The sequence below is a fragment of the Sabethes cyaneus genome, chromosome 2 (assembly GCF_943734655.1).
Source record: "Sabethes cyaneus chromosome 2, idSabCyanKW18_F2, whole genome shotgun sequence".
NCBI lineage: Eukaryota > Metazoa > Arthropoda > Insecta > Diptera > Culicidae > Sabethes > Sabethes cyaneus.
In genome coordinates, this window is record NC_071354.1 from 66,381,754 (window position 1) to 66,401,316 (window position 19,563).

At 39.1% G+C, this 19,563-nt stretch overlaps 1 protein-coding gene across 1 annotated transcript in view; it reads right to left on the reverse strand.

Moving 5' to 3' along the window:
- Window positions 1-19,563, reverse strand: part of LOC128735520 (mucin-2-like) — a 119,936-nt gene that overhangs the window by 15,702 nt on the left and 84,671 nt on the right. Inside the window, exons 2-3 of the mRNA XM_053830002.1 lie at window positions 16,221-17,705; window positions 15,876-15,993 (exon numbers count right to left, since the gene is read on the reverse strand). Of these exons, the coding sequence (XP_053685977.1) occupies window positions 15,876-15,993; window positions 16,221-17,705 (1,603 nt within the window). The remainder of the gene's footprint in view (window positions 1-15,875; window positions 15,994-16,220; window positions 17,706-19,563) is intronic.

Below are 19,563 nucleotides of genomic sequence, written 5' to 3' on the forward strand. Positions count from 1 at the left end.
CATCATCGGTCCTGATGGCTTGTAATCCAAATCATTCCGCATTCTGTTGGTAAACTTGCGATTACCCCGCCGCCGGGGAGGTACGTTCTGCCGGCGGATCTCACTGCCACCGTCCGGAGCATCGTACTGATCCCGGGATCTGAAAGTAGTCTCATCAGCAGCATTATGGTTGCCATCGAAGTCCAAGCTGTTGCCTTCGGTTGCAAAGACTTGATGATGTTCCATGTCATTTTTATCCTTCGGACCAACAGCGTTATGCTGATGGCCTGCAGTAGGTTCCATCTTGGCAACCGTTGAACCCTGATGAGCGTCCGAAGACACCGAATATGGCTGATAGGATAACAAAGCATCTGTAGAAGGCTGTAGTTGCTGATAGTGGCGGTAGGAAGCGATAGTGGGAGCGAGCGAGTTGGATGGCATTGGGGCGACTGCCAAAGATGGAAACCATTCGGCTAGAGGCGAAGGAGAGAAGCTCTGCAGCTGTCGTGGGCTGTCGGCGACGGCGGTGGCAGCGGCGGTGGTTGATGGTGGCAAACCGGCATTCAGCAGGCCACCCGATTCAGTAACATTTACTGGCCAATCCCAACCGGCACCGGATGCCTGTTAGAAGAAAATATGTACAGTACAGAAGCAGATAGGAGAAAAGCATGAAAGTGAAAAGGATAGTTTTCTTTCCCATAGAGTCAACGACGCACGGGTTCGGAGCGGTTAAGAGGGACCGGTAGGTACGTAGAATGTGCACACAGACCGTGATGGTAAGGAGCGGGTGTTATTTGTGAGGATAAGCTTTTCGATTTTGACTGTGCTCGTATCCTTTCGAAGATACCGAAACGGGTTTTGTGTACGTTTTAGGAGCCAATAAGTTTTCCATTATTTACATACCTACAACGTGTGCGGATGCTGTTTGTTGTTTTGATATGATATTTAGCAAGAATTATGGATGCTACTGTTTGTACGCACAGCAATTAAAAGCATGACAAAGGGATTGGCAAAATCTTATGTATGTATAGAATGAGGAAATTGCATTGCAGGTGCATTTTTATGCAGTGATTCTGTTTTTTGGCATACCAGCAGAACAGACACTAAACATCAGGGCTTTTTGAAGTGCAATCAATTAGTTATAGTTTTGATTCTCACAAATTGCTTCTGGAAATAAACAAAAAATCACCTACCACCAGTTCGTCGAAATTCTAATTTAATTGAAATCGCCTATTCAATTTAGGCTGCAACTTGTTTCTTTACGAGTAATCTTCCTTCCCCTTATCGATTTTTAATATTTATATTTTCACTGCTAAAACCGCTATAATCTTTAGAGTCACACACTTTTAGGTACATCGAGATCATAATGAGGTCACATTATCTGCTTAATTAGTACTTAGTTCTGAGTTTTCAGAATATAATCCATTAATAGAATTCTGACCAATTAGGAATTTAACTTTTGAATTACCACAAATAATTCTCCGCAAGTGGTCGATATAATTAACTTTTAATGTCATTTTATTTAATACAATAGAATTAGCGAAAGATCGGAATGAACTAAAGAAGTTACAGAGGGTAAAGGAAAATAAAATTTAAGCAAATTAGTGAATTGAAGCCAGATGTTTTTATTATTTTCCAGGTGACGAAATATCTTCGAAAATTTTATTAATTTATAGAATAAAGAAGCATATCATAAACTCATAAATTCCGAACATTTTTTTCATTTTCTACAATAGAACGTACTACCTGACAAGGAACGGGATTGAGAAAATCGTGTATTAAATAGTTAACAGTCAATAATTTCGATTGATATTGTTTGCAACCAGGATTGAGACAATCAAACGAATACCTCTGTTTAAACAAATTTACACTCAGGCTGTCATAACTACTGAATTGCAAAATATCACAAGGATGCGTTTGAGACTCATCTTGATAACAAACGACTAGCACCTGCACTCAAACGACATTCAACTACAAGAGCAAGGACAGCAACAAGAACAGCCTTCGATAGAGTCATTCGATGTGTTCTCTATGGTTGAGTTCATATTCCCTTATAATCTACCTTCTCTAACTACTTGAAACTATTTTTCAATTATGCCATAATAACTGCAATATCGTCCACATCCGATCATCTCCTACTTTCTCCCTTTGCTTTCTTGAGCCGAAATGGTTTCGGTTGGCTGAAGTTTTAACAAAGCACAGACAATACTTGATTCCGTTGGATACACCATCGAATGCTTATCGAAAGTAATAAGGACAGTCTTAGTTGTTCCTCGCATCGAAGACACAAGAAAGGGTGTCACTGAATTTAAAGTATGAAGTATGACATATGGTGAAATTTTCTAAATATTTTCTAGCTTGGACCGTTACAATCAAGTCGAATAAATAGGCTCTCCAGCTAAAGGTTGTGTGACAAACCAACTTTATTCTGTTATTTATTTTTCAAGTGAATTTCATGAGAAGAAAGAAAAACTATCGATGGAAATTTCATAAATCAAGATAAACACTAAAATAATATCTTCCCAAAATAAATGCGCTCAACAATTAATGTTTACTTATAAAATAAGCCATTTTGGTTCTCGCAAAGGAAACAGTGCGTTTACGGATGCAGCAATTCAAAATCAATCTATTTGACGTTCAATCTAATTGAACGTAATCCCTAAACTGAAAAGTTTCGCAAATGATTAGGATTGTAGTTTTATAACCGAGGTAGAGAATTTTGAAATATGGAATGATCGACAACGCCCATACACCATACACGCACCATAGTTGAATCTCACACTCAAAAATCCGCACATCCTTCATAGTGAATAATCACATACACTTCTTTATAGAGTAAACCAACCTCGTGTTTTGTTTTGACTTTTAATGAGACCAGGTAATTAGTTAATTGTTTATAACGGTAGTTTTTTACAATCACAGTAGACAGTAGAAGAAAGTAATGAAACTAAGATGACTCATAGTACCTCAGGGGAAGCAAGACGTGAAGGGGAAAGAACGGAAAATTAGGTAAGGGAGGGTCAACTTTCTAAGTGTAATTTTCCGCACTTTCCTGCTTACGGCTTGCCTCTCTTGAGGGATTATAAAACACCTTTGTTTCATTACTTTCTTTTACCGTCCCCTCCGTCGACAATAATAAACTGCAGCTATGAAAAATTTTAATAAATTCTTTATAGATACTCACGCACTTTCCAGTACATCATTAATGGAAAGTAGCAATAACAGTTATCTAATTTTTACGAAAATGCACGTGTATCTTGCATTTACATACTAATTTAATTCACATAAATACTACATAAAAATCTGGAAGAAGAATATTCCCCTAATTTTTCAAAAGTTAAAAAGAATAGGGTAAGAACCCCACAATTCGCCCCCACCCCAGAATTCGCCCTCCCATTGGTATTCCCGTGATTTAACTCTATATATAGTTGAATTATAAGTTGTTAGTTCAATTTATATTCAATTTAACTCAGTTTTCAGTTATTTGAATAGAATTCGTTGCATTGCTTTATGTATTTTAATGATTTAATGTGGTTTGAAAAATAGGTATTGTATTTAAGACGCGATTTTTCCATTCTCAAGAATGAGCACGAAAAATAAAATTGAGGAAAAGTAATGGAAAATCGTATCTCCTTGCACTTTTTTCGCATCAATTTGGTTATATCTGATTCAAACTTTATAATTGTGCTTCTATTTTAATATTTTATCGCAATTCTGCTGAAAATAGAACATAAATGCACTGGGCGAAAACTGGGTATTGTAAATCATATGAGTTCCAAAATTCGCCCGGGTCGAATCTCTATATACTTAACCGAACTTACTGCGTGAACCAGTTTTCGCCCTCATCTATCAAACATATACAAATATGCCACACATAAGCAAAAGCAAGTCACAATCGATTAGTTTGTTCGCTGATTTATGTTTATCAAAATGGTGAGTAAAAGTACCGAATAAATAATATTTTGATGCAGAAAGCACATCATATCTTCATTTGAATTCATCTAACAAAAGAATTACCTGCTAAACATGGGCTAATGGGATTTCTACCAAACGAAATGTTGAATTAGCAATAATCGACATCGAAATTGATAATAAGATTAAAACTGTACGAATTATTAAGACGCGCATAATATTCTCAAAAAATTGAGAATTCTCAAAAGAATTCCAAGTTACGTCAAAAAATATCCTAGTTGAGTAGGTAAGATGAGCATGCTTACCAGTTACCAGGAATATTTAATACAGTAAACCGGCATACCCATTTACAGACCGTGATTTACTAAACAATTTTTTTTCTTTATCTTTTTATTGACTACATAGCATAGCTTAGTTATTTCTTGGGGAAAAGGTTAGGTTGTGGACTCGAGTCTCACCTTCGATTAGTCAATATATATAGCCGAATATCAAGATTTTCCAGTTCATCTAATTTTTTATTGTTCACAGTAAACATATACTCTTTCCCAAAAAAATACTAAATAATGACATAAGTAATCATTTTATAAGGTTTTTTAAACTACTAAAATAAACATTGTACCATTTCGTATGCACTGAATTGTATTTATTCGCCCACATATCAATAGTGAAAATAAATTCAACAAATGACCAGAAAAAGAACCAACAGGACCATTCATTTTAAATATCTTTGACGAGTGCCAAAAGCCTTTTTTTACTGCAATGAAAATAAACATTTAGTAATAACCCACCTTCTCTGTGTTTTTTATTTTTACTGAATCAGGTATCAGGAGGTGATCATGATCAGTTTATTTCAATTTAGATTTACATTTAACGAATTCCTGAAACAAATTAATTGCCATATTAAGCACTGAATAGACATAATCTCAACGTTAAATAAATAGTAACAACAATTCTACCAAAATAATTGATGCTATTTGGAAAATTTGCAACAAATAACAAGTGGACGAAATTTGGGTCACATGGGGGACGAATTTTGGATCGCTATGGGCGAAATGTGGTACTATAGGTTCCTGCTCAAAATTGAGTCTTTTACTATCAAATTTAAATTTTCGCCATTCCGAATAGCCAAAATAGATAGAATATTAATATATAGTCATACTTGTCTGAGTTCAGGGCTGATTTTATAATAATATGGCGATTTATATATTTTACAGCATAAAAACCTGATAAAAGGGGCGAATTCTGGGGTCGTTACCCTATCTTCATTTTTGTTCGCCACGAAACAAGAACTTTTAGTTAGAAGCCTAGATTGAATACCTGGAACACCTCCCGTTATCTTTTGAACTCACTGTTGGTCAACATGAGCGGCCATTTTCTATTACCATGTCCTCATCGCTGCAGAATTTCGATTCAGCTAGTTACCCATTGCCGGCTTACGTATAACACTTACTCAATATTTGGCAAACGAGCGGAATTCGGGACAATTAAGTGGGTTGATGTCTTCGACTAAATCTGATCTAATTCAAGTCTGATTTGAAACGAAAAATTTAATTTTCTAACCAAAACTGCAAATCATTTGCCAGATCAAGAGTTTATTAACAAATTTATCAACAAAGCCAAACTTAAACTTTTATCGTGGAAGCTGCCCAAAATCCATAAGGAAGCATCCCTGGTTCTTCCTTCGTGGTACAACTTCCGAGCGCAGCTTTTGACCACTGCGCTCTGCTTTAGTATTTGGCATGCATCCAAGCTGTACTATGGACCACTTCGTAGTGGTGGGACCACCAAACGTGCCATTTGGTGAACATTTAAACCAGTGCACAGTGGTTTGATTGCTCTGGAATCGTGAACTTTTTTAATAACTCTTTTCATAGTGTTTTTTTCAATATGGCGTCTTTGGAAGAATTTCTGTATATCAACAGGCGCAGCAACTGATGGTTAGTATTAGTTCGGAACTCAAACACAGGTGGCGCTGCAAAATTTAACTTTCTAATTTAATGATTTAGAGCTATAATATGTTCTAGAAAGTTTTAGATAATCTTATTATGAAGCTTTTTGCTGAAAACATTATTCCTCTAAGTATCACAGTTTTCGAGATATTAAGCGTCTTTCATGACGGACCCCCACAAATCGAGTTTTTCACTGTAGCTTCAAAACTATGTGATTTAGGGAAAAATAGTGTTCTGCAAACATTTGCATCTATTAAAATTACACACTTTTGCAGAAGAAAGTGAACACGTATATTCTATACAGAGCGAGTTACTGAACGATTTAAGTAAAAATTAGCCATACTTCGTACTGCTATACAATAAAAACTTGGAAAAACTGGCGGCCGAGATATAATTAAAGTGAAAGTACATTCAAAACTGATCTTAAAACATGCTAAGTCATTTGTCTCTTTAAGTATCTTCATCATTTAATTTGCATTTCCAAAAAGTGTTACTCAGTCTTTTAGAGACATATATGATATATATCATAATTTTTATTATATCCCATCGCCCTGTTAACAGCAAGGTACGATGCTAATCTAACAAGCCAGTCGTCATATGTCTAATCTCGGCTGTGTGGTACTGCTAGAGTTTAATAGGATCCTTACACTAGCCCTGTAATGGTCCTGTCCTCTAATAACCGGCTGCGAAGCCTGCCGATAAAAAAGGGCAATGTCCTCAAGATGGTTATACCCAAAACTTTGCTCTACTTGTATCGCAAGAGACTAGTAAGAAAAGCAAACTAATGTTAGGTAATTAAAAGTCATTACTTTGAGCGTCTTAGCAGAATCTCGAATACGGGAATATTGTGATAGATTTTTGTTATGTAACAGAATTAAACAGAAAACTTTTTCTTCAACTCGTAATGTTAGGGGCTTTTAATTTCAGATAAATTACAACATAACCAAACCAGAAAATGTTCTAGAACGGCAGCAAACATGGATTTGCTGCATCGCCTTCTCGAATCATCAGATCCCTTAATTAGTAGCATAAGGGCGTCGCGAGACAAGTCGGCGAGTGAACTATGCGGCGATGCAAAATACATGCATACATGCTTTCTATTTATTTTTTATATATTCATTTTTATGTTTACTTTTTATATATTTATTTTTTATATGTTTATTTTTGATATATTTATTTACAATTATGTAAAATTAAAAACCCCTAACATTACGAGTTGAAGAAAAAGTTTTCTGTTTAATTCTGTTTCATAACAAAAATCTATGACAATATTCCCGTATTCGAGATTCTGCTAAGACGCTCAAAGTAATGACTTTTAATTACCTGACATTAGTTTGCTTTTCTTACTAGTCTCTTGCGATACAAGTAGAGCAAAGCTTTGGGTATAACCGTCTTGAGGACATTGCCCTTGTTTATCGGCAGGCTTCGCAGCCGGTTATTAGAGTACAGGACAATTACAGGACTAGTGTAAGGATCCTATTAAACTCTAGCAGTACCACACAGCCGAGATTAGACATACGACGACTGGCTTGTTAGATTAGCATCGTACCTTGTGGTTAACAGGGCGATGGGATATAGTAAACATTATGATATATATCATATATGTCTCTAAAAGACTGAGTAACACTTTTTGGAAATGCAAATTAAATGATGAAGATACTTAAAGAGACAAATGACTTAGCATGTTTTAAGATCAGTTTTGAATGTACTTTCACTTTAATTATATCTCGGCCGCCAGTTTTTCCAAGTTTTTATTGTATAGCAGTACGAAGTATGGCTAATTTTTACTTAAATCGTTCAGTAACTCGCTCTGTAAAGAAGATACGTGTTCACTTTCTTCTGCAAAAGTGTGTGATTTTAATAGATGCAAATGTTTGCAGAACACTATTTTTCCCTAAATCACATAGTTTTGAAGCTACAGTGAAAAACTCGATTTGTGGGGGTCCGTCATGAAAGACGCTTAATATCTCGAAAACTGTGATACTTAGAGGAATAATGTTTTCAGCAAAAAGCTTCATAATAAGATTATCTAAAACTTTCTAGAACATACTATAGCTCTATATAGTCAAATAAGAAAGTTACATTTTGCAGCGCCACCTGTGGTTGAGTTCCGAACTAATACTAATCACCAGTCGTTGCGTCTATTGATATACAGAAATTCTTTCGAAGACGCCATATTGAAAAAAACACTATGAAAAGAGTTATTAAAAAAGTTCACGAATCCGAGCAATCAAACCGCTGTGCAGTGGTGCCCAGGCATAGGCATGGTGCGGGCCAAATTAAATCGCCCCATGAGTCCGCGGGCCATTTCTGCGAATAACAAAATGTTACAAAAGCAAAAGCCGATTCACCACAAGATTTAAACTGGAAAGCAATCAGATCTGCAATATGCACGAGGTATTACGACTGATCTAAGTGACCTCTGTGTAATCAAAAAAATTATTCATAAGTCCGCCATCCCTCAAACCAGTCCGCGGGCCGCACGAATCATCACGAAGGGCCGCATGCGGCCCGCAGGCCGCGGTTTGGCCATCACTGTTCTAGAGCCAGGAAGTGCGGAGACCAGTTATAATTTGTCCTTGGACAAGAGGCTTCAATCGCACCTCGAGCAAGTATCATTCCTATAACCAGCCCCGGCTAAAGGCTTCATGGTCGGTAAAGCAGAATTCAGCACAGAGTGAGAGTGTGTATGTGTGTATGTAAGTGTCCCTTACTACTTTTACATTTCTAATCCCGTTCCTAGAACTAGGAAGCGGAACAAGCTATAATTTGCCTTTGAACAAGAGGCTTCATTCGCACCTCAAACAAGTAAAAGAAAGCAAAACCTAGGTGCTGAATTCCGTTATCTAAACTTGACCTTCTGTTTTCATACGACAGACTTCGCAGCCAGCTGTTAGAGTACAGGATAATTGCTAGACCAGTTGCTACGATCCTATTGACTCTAACAGTATCTCCCAGCCGAGATTCGAACATACGACGACTGGCTTATTGAGGCTTATTGCCCCAAGCAAGTACCACTGTTATAACTTGCCCTGGCAAGAGGCTTCGTTGTTAGTAAATGCAGAATTTAGTAAGAAGGATATGGAGGGGCCTGAGAATAAACCCATGCTAAAGTCACTTAACATCTAATGGCCTAATTCTACTAAGATTCGAACCCACGACCACTCGCTTGTCAAGCCAAACTCGGTAACCTTGCGGCTACAGGGCCCTTTTCCTCTTTATTTCATTGCGACCGAGACGAACGGTGGTCAACTTGATGCAGGAACCAGGAATCAGATCGGAACTCGATGGCAAAAACTGCTACGGACGATGGGAAATCATACTGATAAAACGACCCAGTTTTTGCCTGACTCTTTAAACCAGGCCTGAACACAAGGTATTAAATTCCGTTCAATTCACGGCAAGTACCCGCGTTGGTCAAGAAATATTTAGACCGACTAACGATGGTATAAAATAAACTACTTTAAGAATGCGCAGCCCAGTTTCTCTAAAAGCGTTCACAAAGAAAGTGAAATGAAGCAAACCTTAGTTAAAATACTTCTTCCGTGTGCCTTGCGCGTTGGCGTTGGCGAAAAAATCAGTGTATTTGTACCCAAAAATATTTCTCAACGAATTTTTCTTGTGCATAAACCGAACAACACCTTTATAGTTGCGACACCACCATCTGATATCCTATAGGAAATGGGAGAGGAAATCTAATCAGAAACACAAACGAGCGCGAGGTGGTCGACAGGTAGACGCAGTTCTTCGATGAACACCTCAATGGCGAAGTTGCAGAAGGAGACAGAACGGAAGTTAACCTAGGAGTGCCTATAGAAGATAGTAATGTCCCACCAACTCCCGGGCAACTACCATGTTTCCTGAAACCGTCACATTATGAGGTGGCGCTACAGGTGATTGGCTTTAAATAAGTAGCATTCACACGGCAGCAGAAGTGACTCGACGAAGCCAATAAATCTTAATCACGTATCTATCAATTATGTGATATTGAAGTGAAGAACTTTTTAGGAATCTCAATAACAGTTCATTGATAATAAAAATTTATATTCGACTAACAGAAAACGTTACCTTTCGGACGCAAAACAGATAGTAACACTGCAAAATTGAGGTCCGGCGATGCAGAAATACCGTGTGAATCGTTCTTTTAAACGCACATTAGAATAAAAGTGATCCAGTGATCTAGCTAATGTTGGTTTCACCTATTTCGTTCGCAAACCAACTGATTCCAAGGAATCAGACGAGAAATCGGGTTGGTAAAGATGGGTATAGCCGCTGAAAAGGACCGTTTTTACTAATAAAGCTTAAAAAAACATGACCAAGAAACGCTGGCTACACTGGGTTATTTCCAAGATTTGGCAGGCGGAGAATAAGCTACCGAAGGAATGGATGGAAGGAGTGTTTTGGCCCATCTACAGGGTACGTGGCGAATTTTTGCAGTAAGTTTCAAATAGCAATTTCTCGTGCTTGCGAAACAATATTCAGATATATCTGGCAGCACTGAATAGCTTATACTGTTGGGTGTCAGATGTAAACTAACAGTGTTGAGTAAACTGAAAGATGTCGAAACAAGAAAATAATCGGTTAACCGTTGTCCTTTTGTTTGTTTTGTGCCGGAGCAAGTGTAAAGGTCGGTAAAAGTGTCGGAAAGAACAGTGTACTATATAAAGAAGCTTGTAAAGCAGGCTTGAGAAAGTGATACGTTATCCTACACACCTACCCGGAAGACATACAAGTGCCGTTCGATTACTGCGGAACGGAACTTGGTCAAAAAAGTGGAACGAATGATGAAAAAGGAGGTCAATGAGGCCCATGGCCCGAGAAATCGGGGGTCGGACTTCTCAATCCGGCGAGTAATGGCCAAAAACCTAGGTTACAAGTCGTATGCGCTACGCAGAGGTTAATTTATAAATGCTGCGACCAAATCACGGCGATTGGAGAAAGCTAAAAAAAACCTCTAAGTCGGTTGAAGCATAATCTTCATCATAATAATTCTGTCATCTTTTTCTCTGATGACAAAAACTTCAATCTGGAACAAAAGGTGAATCGAAAGAATTACAGATGGCTTGCACCAGATCGTAGTCAGATTCCTATCGTCATATCAAGAAAGTTTTCGACCCACGTGATGCTTCTAAGCGTAGTCTCCAGCGAGGGGGATGTAATGCCTCCGTATTTGATCGAACAAGAACTAAAAGTAACAGCCGATGTATACCTGAAGATTCTGAAGGACGTTGTTGTCCCGTGGATGAAGGAGGTTGCTGCTGGCAGTCATTTAATCTTCTTAAAAGGCGGAGCACCTACTCATAATGCCAACAAAACACAAATATGGCTTACTGATATAATTCCGGTGTTTTGGGAGAAGGAAATTTGGCCTTCTTGCAATCCCGATATCAATCCTTTGGTTTATTTTGTGTGGGGCGTCGTCGAGCGGGATACCAATAGGACGCCAAGCTTAGGTCGCTCAAAGCTCATCATCGAGGTTATGACGTCTATGGATCGAAACATGGTAAAACGCGCATGCGACAGTAAAGATCTAACTGAGCTGAGCTGAGCGTCTATCAATAGCCATTGAAAAGGAAAGCAATATTTTTAATGAAATAATATACAATTCCCATATAGGGTATGTTGCTGCTTCGTCTTAATTGCCTATTCCCGTCCTATCCAACACAAATTCTTAAAAATATCAGCATTTTTATGACACACAATGCAATACTAGTTATTCCCTAATATTTTAGTTGGTTGTCTATCATACGCGATCAATCAAGGTGAGCTGAGATCTATTTAAAAGCTTTTTATCATTAAAGAAGTCCTACCAGCCAAATTTCCTACGTTTTTTCGTGCGACGAAGAAGAAAATGTCGAGTAATCGTTTTAATTTCCGTCATTCATAAATGAAAATAGCTCACGCAAGCCATTGTCATTATTTTACAGCCAGGAAAACTTGCCTGATCTGCAGAAATTTTGCAGAATAACATTTGTCATGCCGTCTTACATAAATACATGCGCGTTAGCTTCGTAAACATTGTTGTGATTTTTAGTTTGGTCTATAAAAAATTTTGATGGACGGATTTTAAAACGGTACGACGAATTTAAGACATAAAGTCAATTGCGTAATTTCAATAATATGCTTTAATAATCGCTTATCAGTGATTTCAAAGTTCACGAATCGGAAGGTAAGTGTGTTTTAGTCAAATCAGCACAAGAACTTTTGGAGTATTCATTAAATCCATCTAGCAAATGATGAAAAATAGAATGGCTTTACTTACTACGACGGGAGTTAGCAATAAACCTTATTACGAAAGAAAATAAACCACAAAACATTCCTCGCATATATGACTAACTGGTGTCATTTTTCTAAAACATGTCATTCACTGCAAAAATTCGTCACGCACCCTGTGCATAAAGAGGGATCAGCTCGACTGCTACAACTATCGTGACAACGCTGGTAAATACCGCCTACGAGGTACTTTCTCAGATCCTGTTACGCCGGATGTCACCGCCGGCACATGGTTTCGTTGGAATTACCAGGCAGGCTTCATGGCGGCTCGCGCAGCTACAGATCTTGCAGAAATGTCGGGAGTACAACGTACCCACGCGTCACATCTTTATTGATTTCAAAGCAGCATACGATACAGTCGATCGTGACCAACTATGGCAGATAATGCACAAACACGGTTTTCCGAACAAATCAACGTGACTGATCAAGGATACATTGAATCGAGTGATTAAAAGAGTGTTTCGTACGCATTTTATCAAGACGCGGCGAAAGTTGAGACAAGGTGACGGGCTATCCTGCATGCTGTTCATCAACTTTGCGACGGCGGAGACAATCTACGTCAGACTGAGAGTGGAGTCTAGAAGGATTAGGCTCCAAGGAAACAAACGTGTGTGTTCCACGGACGGTAACCGTCCGTTGACGGCGACAAACTAAAAGAGGTAGATGAGTTCGTGTATGTATTTGGGAACGCTGGTGACCGCGGACAACAACACTAATAAGGAGGCAGAAAATCGGGATTACTTTGCCCTTCGCAAAACGCTACTATCAAAAAACATACGCCGCCCTACGAAGCTGACATTGTACAAAATCTTATAAAATCGGTACTTCTTTATGGAATTGAAAACGTTACGCTGCTCTCGGAGGACATACAGAGAGATTCTTATCGTATACCTGGCGAAATTAGGTAGGCTACGGTGGGCCGGACTCGTCGTAAGCATGCGACGAAAACAGTTCTCTTCAGCAGCCCCACCGGCACCAAGAACAGAGGAGCTCAGCGTGCAAGATGGCTCGATCATAAATGATTTGCGATTTGTGAAACAACTGAGAAATTGGCGACGAGTGACCCAAGAGTTGAATAGAGACGACTGCTTGAAATAGCACAAGTCACCGCAGCTCTAGGCTGCTGACGACAACGACGACGTTGTCGGCGCTTATAAGTCTTGTGTTTGAGAGTTTTCCGCTGGAACATTGGGTATGCACCCAACGCCTAGCGCCTCCACGTGACCTTATCTGGAAATTCTCCAATTGTGTAACAATATACCTTGTTACATGTGTTTATGTACGTTGAAATTTAGGTGCAAGTTCGAGTTAGCAAATGATAAGTTAGAAAATTTTCGAATGAAACGTTGTGTGGGTACGACTTGCATCGTTACATATAAGATAAAGCGACACCTAGCGAGGAATAGTAAAACGTTAGATAAGACAGAATACACAGTGTTACTGGATGGTATAAATTGAGGGGGATTTCTGCCACGTTGTACCGACGTTATGACATCATTCGGGAAACTTCCAGAAATTTCCTATATAACTGATTGAGTAGTAGGTAGCGGGAGCAAGTAAATAGAAAACGACCAATCAGAGCACAGAACGCTAACACCTTTCGATCGCTTGCGAGGTGGAAAGCGTGATCGACTCGTTCACTTTGGTGGAGACCGTACTCGAGTTAAGTTAAACTTTATCGAGCAGTGTGAATCATTTAAGTTGAATTTGATATTTAAGTTGATACGCGAGTGAATATTTAATTCGAAATTGTATTGTGAGTGTTTGAAACATTTAGGACCAAGATGTATTTTAACTAGTTTTTTAACTTTACAGTACGCGTTCGGAAAAACTATTTAGTTAAAGTTGTATAAATTATTTTGAAATTTGTGCTGATTCAGGTAAGGATAAAAGTTGTCGAAGAAAGTGAAAACCAACTAATGTGAGCACGTTGAATAGGTTCACCCACCAATTCAACGTGGGTGCTAGTCTAGGCTGAAACTCGAGGGTGGATTGTGGTCGTGCTGTCTGGCAAGCCGCTGGTTCTCCACCGACAGTGTTCCGGGGACGCATTTATCCCGACGAATTCTTGGCCGTCGTCAACATCGGCCGCGGTGCCGCCACCCAGCGCATACGACCTGCCACTGATACTGCTGCTCGCCTAGAAACCACGTGGGATGATCTCGACCACCGTTGGACACTTGTTAATCCGTCCACGAAAGCAAGTAAGCACGCATGTTTGAGCTCAGAAGAACGAAAAAAAGTGAAAGTTGGTTAGAAGCAAATAAAAATAAGCTAGTGGCGCCAAAAGAAAAGCTAGGAAGAATCTGCACAAATTATTTTGAGTCGGGTCGAGTTAGATGTGAATAAAACACTTGAAGTCGGGAAACTAAAAAAAGGCATTTTGGTTAGTGCGATTAGTAAAAGTTGACCCTGTTCGATTAACGTAACGATTGTGCGCCTCCATTAGAGTGTTAAAGGTAAACGTGGTGCTGATTTGGTCTCGCGCTCCCTAAACGATTTTCGCAGTATTTTGGTTAGACTTTGTGGTTTGGATTTCGTTACACCCGCCCGGTGGTAAGAGTCTTTGGCCGGACATCGACGTGCTCTAGTGGCCTTCTCTGGCTTAGGGAAGTGGCGCTTAAGTCACTAGAGTGTAGTAAACTGCCACAGAGTTCCGAATACGAACGATTGAGTCGGAAGGAACAAAAGGCAAAGTTACAATTGTGAGTAGCCAAGCTAGTAGATGCGGGGTCGTGTGGTTTTCGATTCCTATTCTTAAAACTGTAATTTTAGGCAACAAAAATAAAATCGGATGTCGATTATGAGGATTTTCAACTGCAACAACAATAAAATTATCAAGAGTCGCATAAAATAAAATGGCGTCATGCCCGGTTAAATACACGTTTCATTTGGATACAAAGGATTCATCTTCCCTCATCTGTGTTTACTCCACTTTATATACTGACAACTAAATTAAACCACCGAAACAAAGCAGGGCGAGCAGTTCATGTGAGTTTTAGCATAATTAGAGTTGCAAGTTGTTCTAATTAAAAACAAACTATCCCCCCCTTTCCCCTCTTTTCATTACAAAAAAAGGATTAGACGTAGTTGGCGTTAATACTTGACGAGCTTTAGATCGTTGATTTAAACAGCCTGCGGCTGGTTCTCCTCTTGCCCATAACTTTGTGCGTCGTCCCTACTTTATTATATTTGATTTATTATAGTTTCTTCATCGCTAGATTCATGCAGAAATATAATCCCATTATTTAAAAAGTAAGCGAATTAAAAACGAATCAGTCGAATAATTGTTACGTAAAATTGTGTAAAATTGTTACGAAGCAAATAATAAATTTGATGAAGATATCTAAGATCATTGCGTATTTAATAGTGCAAAGCGGCTACTATCTATAGCTTAGACGCCACAAAATGTGCAAATAGGCTTAACTAGATTAAATCAAAATAACAGTAAATATTTCGTTCAGAACATTTTCGAAACGATCAAATTTTAGGAATACCATAAGCGTAACACGTAAGAACAGTTGCGAACAGTAAGGCTGATAATTTCCGGCAAAACGAGTACTGTCGGGTTATCGGTTATTTTCTTTTTGCGGGCGGGGAGTGGTGTGGTAGTAAGTAAACGCCATATCATCGGAGTGTGTGAACATGTATGTAGGTGTTTATGTGTATGCCAGATCAATGGCAAATTATACATTCTGTGGGTTCCATAGAAACTGCAAACTACATTATGAACGGGTATCGCAGGGAGGCAAACAGGCAAACTTACCGTGGTTGGTGGTGCAGTGAAGGTCGGTACCGTCGGTATATAAGCTGGGGCCTTTTTCAGACTGGACTCGAATCGAGTTCCCACTCTCGAAGCCGAGGGTGATTGTGAACGCTTCTGCTCGCCGGATTGCCCCGGGGGTGCGCACGCGGGGCGAACGAAAACGGTTTATCAAGCGGTGGCAATAAAGACCATACAGTGAAAGGGGTGAAAATGTAGAGAAAACGAGAGATTCTAGATTAGAACCGAGGAAATGGCTGTTCGTTGAAACGGAAATGATATCATTTACACTTGTGCTGTGCTCTTTGCGGCAGCGCGTGTTTCGTTGTTCGGAAATAACTTACTGCGCCGAGGGAAGGGGGAGCCTTCGATCGTGATGGGATTATTATTGGTTTCAGGTCGTTGCCACTGTAGTCCGGTGCAGCGGATTGTTTACGGTTGTTCTTCTTGTCTGAAGCTTGCTTAGAGGATCTAAACGCACTCGGGTTACGTAGGGATGCTATTACAAAACCATTGTCAGGCGATGTTCGTTTTGGGGTTAACTGTTCGGCCGGATCACTTGCACCTGTGGTTTCCGTAGTTGTTGTTGTTGATGCCGTGAAAGTTCTTTTCACAGTTGAAGGATTTTTGCTGACAGGAATGTACGGTTTTCGTGTAGTTGTCGTTGTCGATGTAGTTGTGGATGTTAATAAACTAACAACACTGGGTTTGCGAGAGAACGCTCTAGATTGCTTAGAAGTTGTATTGGGAATTGTTGTTTCAAATTTGGGTTCTGCTGTCGTAGATGACGCAGTTAATCTAGAACGAACTGCATTTGGCCTCCTCGGTGATTTTGTTGCAGGTTTCTCCGAAACTACCTTTTCAGGAATGCGAGACTTAGTCGTCCCAACCGTTACAGTGGATATTGAGGGACTGTCGAGCCTCCTGATGGGTCGCGGAGTAATAAGCTTCACTGTAGTTGATGGTTCAGCAGTGGTTGTACTCAACGCTTTCACTTTAAATCGCGGTACTTCATCAACTTCTCTACTCTTTGTATTGCTTTTATCGGTAGAAACTTCTAACCTATTAGGGTTAATTTTCTTTCCTTTGCCTTCTTGAAGTTGTGCTTTTAATAACTGTTTGAATTGTTCTGGATAATTTTCTTCCGAATCAATCTCTTCAACTGGTATTTTCGGAATAGCTTTTGCTGACCCTCTCGCTCGATTTGGAATCGTTCTGGCCGATGTACTTGGCTGACGCACTACTTCTTTCTCACTTGAACTCTTTCCTTCTTCTTGGCTTATCAACTTGTTGAGTTTCTTGTCGGGTCGCCTGTTTAACGCCGTAGTACTGCTGCTACTGCTGACGGTGCTTCCGTGAACAACTTCATTGCGGAAGCCCCTTTGTCTACCCTTTCTTTTACTGCGATCTTCGGAATTTTTATCCGTACTACTGGAGTAGTCATTCTGGTAGACTATTTCGCTTCGCAAGCTTGGCGATGGCTGTTCCTTGGTTGTTCGCCGGAAAGTAAGCACTTCTTCGCTTGTGACGTCGGACGACCGGCTTTGCGCTTGCACGGTAGGCCTTGATCTTCTTCGTGCACTGGTTCTAGCCGTCGATGACTGAGAATCAACCACTACGGCTTGCGCTGATGATGATGGACGTCGCCTGAACGACGGAGATTCAGTTCGGCTAAAGTTTTCTTCGCTGACTAGCAGCACTGTGTCGTCCATCCATGGTCTCGGGAAACCGGCTGTAGCAGACGATGGGGCGAACGATGGTGATGACGATGATGATGACAGAGAAGGAGGCGGTGGTCGCTGATTGAAGCGTACCGATCCTCGCTGGGCCTGGAGAAGAAACGAAGTTGAACTATTATTGATTGGAGTATTGATTATTTCAAATACAATTCGAAGTTTTTCATATCAATACAACCTTACTTCTATCGAAAGCTACCGTTTGAGTGCCAAACATAGAGTCAATGTTAATTTGTACGCGCAACAAATAGAAGAAACTAGTTTTTAAAATGACACTTTTATGAAACGTATAAGTCATGACGTGCAGTCAGGCTAGATTAACTTTTTAATGTATCATAAACCAACAAACTCGAATTCGGCATGGATTCGATAAGCGGATTGTCGCCGAAAAAGTTAAGCTAAACCAACAAACAACTTGTTCTTTGTATTGAATTTTGGGTCAGAAAATATAAATAAATATTAGCAACTAAAATATAAACAACGCCTTGTCGTATTCTAGGATGGTCGAAAAAGTTTTTAATAACCTCATTATTTTGTTGTGGATTAAAAATTCTAATTAAGGATGACAAAAAACGCAATAGAGAGCGTAGCATTTCGTCTAGCAAAACACCGGACTAAATTTGCCATACTAGGTCAGAAACAACCGAAAAAAAGCGCAGCACAGCACCGACAAGCATTTTAGCACCGAAGTATTTACGCCAAATCGGTCCATTGCTTTACTCGAGTGCCTCATTAGTATTCCTTCGCCGTGCACATTATTATCCCTAGTGAATTGAATTTTCATTAGGCACTTCGAACGAAATCGAAGGAAAACAAAACTTGATGAACTAATTGACGGTCTACCGAAAACACAGCTGTTCCGATCGATGGCTTACATCAGATTTTAGCAGTACATCGATTTGCCTGCCTAAAATAACAAATCAGGCTCGAAATTTCAAAATGCCATGAAATGCTACAAGGGAGCCTTCCTAATTTGAAGACTTTTAACGTTGATCCCAGTTAATTCTGTTAGCTTGGAAGTTTGAAGTGGTCTGATCCGTTTATTTTTACAGGGTTTAAGTGATTTTTTTTATTAGCGAACTTATCAAGATTTGGTAATTGTCGTCTCTACTGAAGGAAATAAGCAACTCATATTACATCCCACCCTTTTTAGTTTTTTAAAGTTACTGCTACTTTCACCATCACTACTTTATCGCAAAGTATAATAAACAATAAGAAATCACAATAGTCATGAGAAAATGCGGTTCTTTAATATGTATAATTTCAGTTCCATTGTGCTGACATCCTACGTAAGAGTAAGAGTTGTAAAAGTCAACTGGTATCTTTATTGTCAAATAAGCGACAGGTATTTTCTATGCGACAAGAAAAAATTACACGCAGTGTTAAACTTCTTCCGCTTACAGTGAAACTTTAATCACTAACTATATATTTTACATTGGTGGTATAATCATCCATTAAATAAATCATAACTTCAACCTGTTTATAGCTAATTAAACAATCTTTCAGACAACCTATTGAATAATTACGGTACCATTTTTATGGCTCAACATTAAAGCCTAGGCTATTATTTGAACCAAACACTCACAAACGTTCATGAACAATAGGAAGTAAGCCAGGGTGAACAACTACCAACAGAAATATTCAGGATTTTTGATACGAATACTTATTATTATTACAAGATAGATAATATCTGAGCGTAATGGATTTAATGGAGTTTCTAGTATCATGCAGTTTAATTTTAACGTACTAGTTAAGCCACCCAGCATCTCGTTGCTGAGCACAATTTTACGTGGAATAAAGTCTATAATTTTTTTCAAATTGAACCTTTCAATAGTCAGCCCTAGAAATATCCGGTCGATTACTAAATCTAACTAGCAATTTAAATTTTATTACGTTTCTTTAGTGGTTTTCATGACCAATTTCATAAAACCATTAATAAAACTATGAGCTC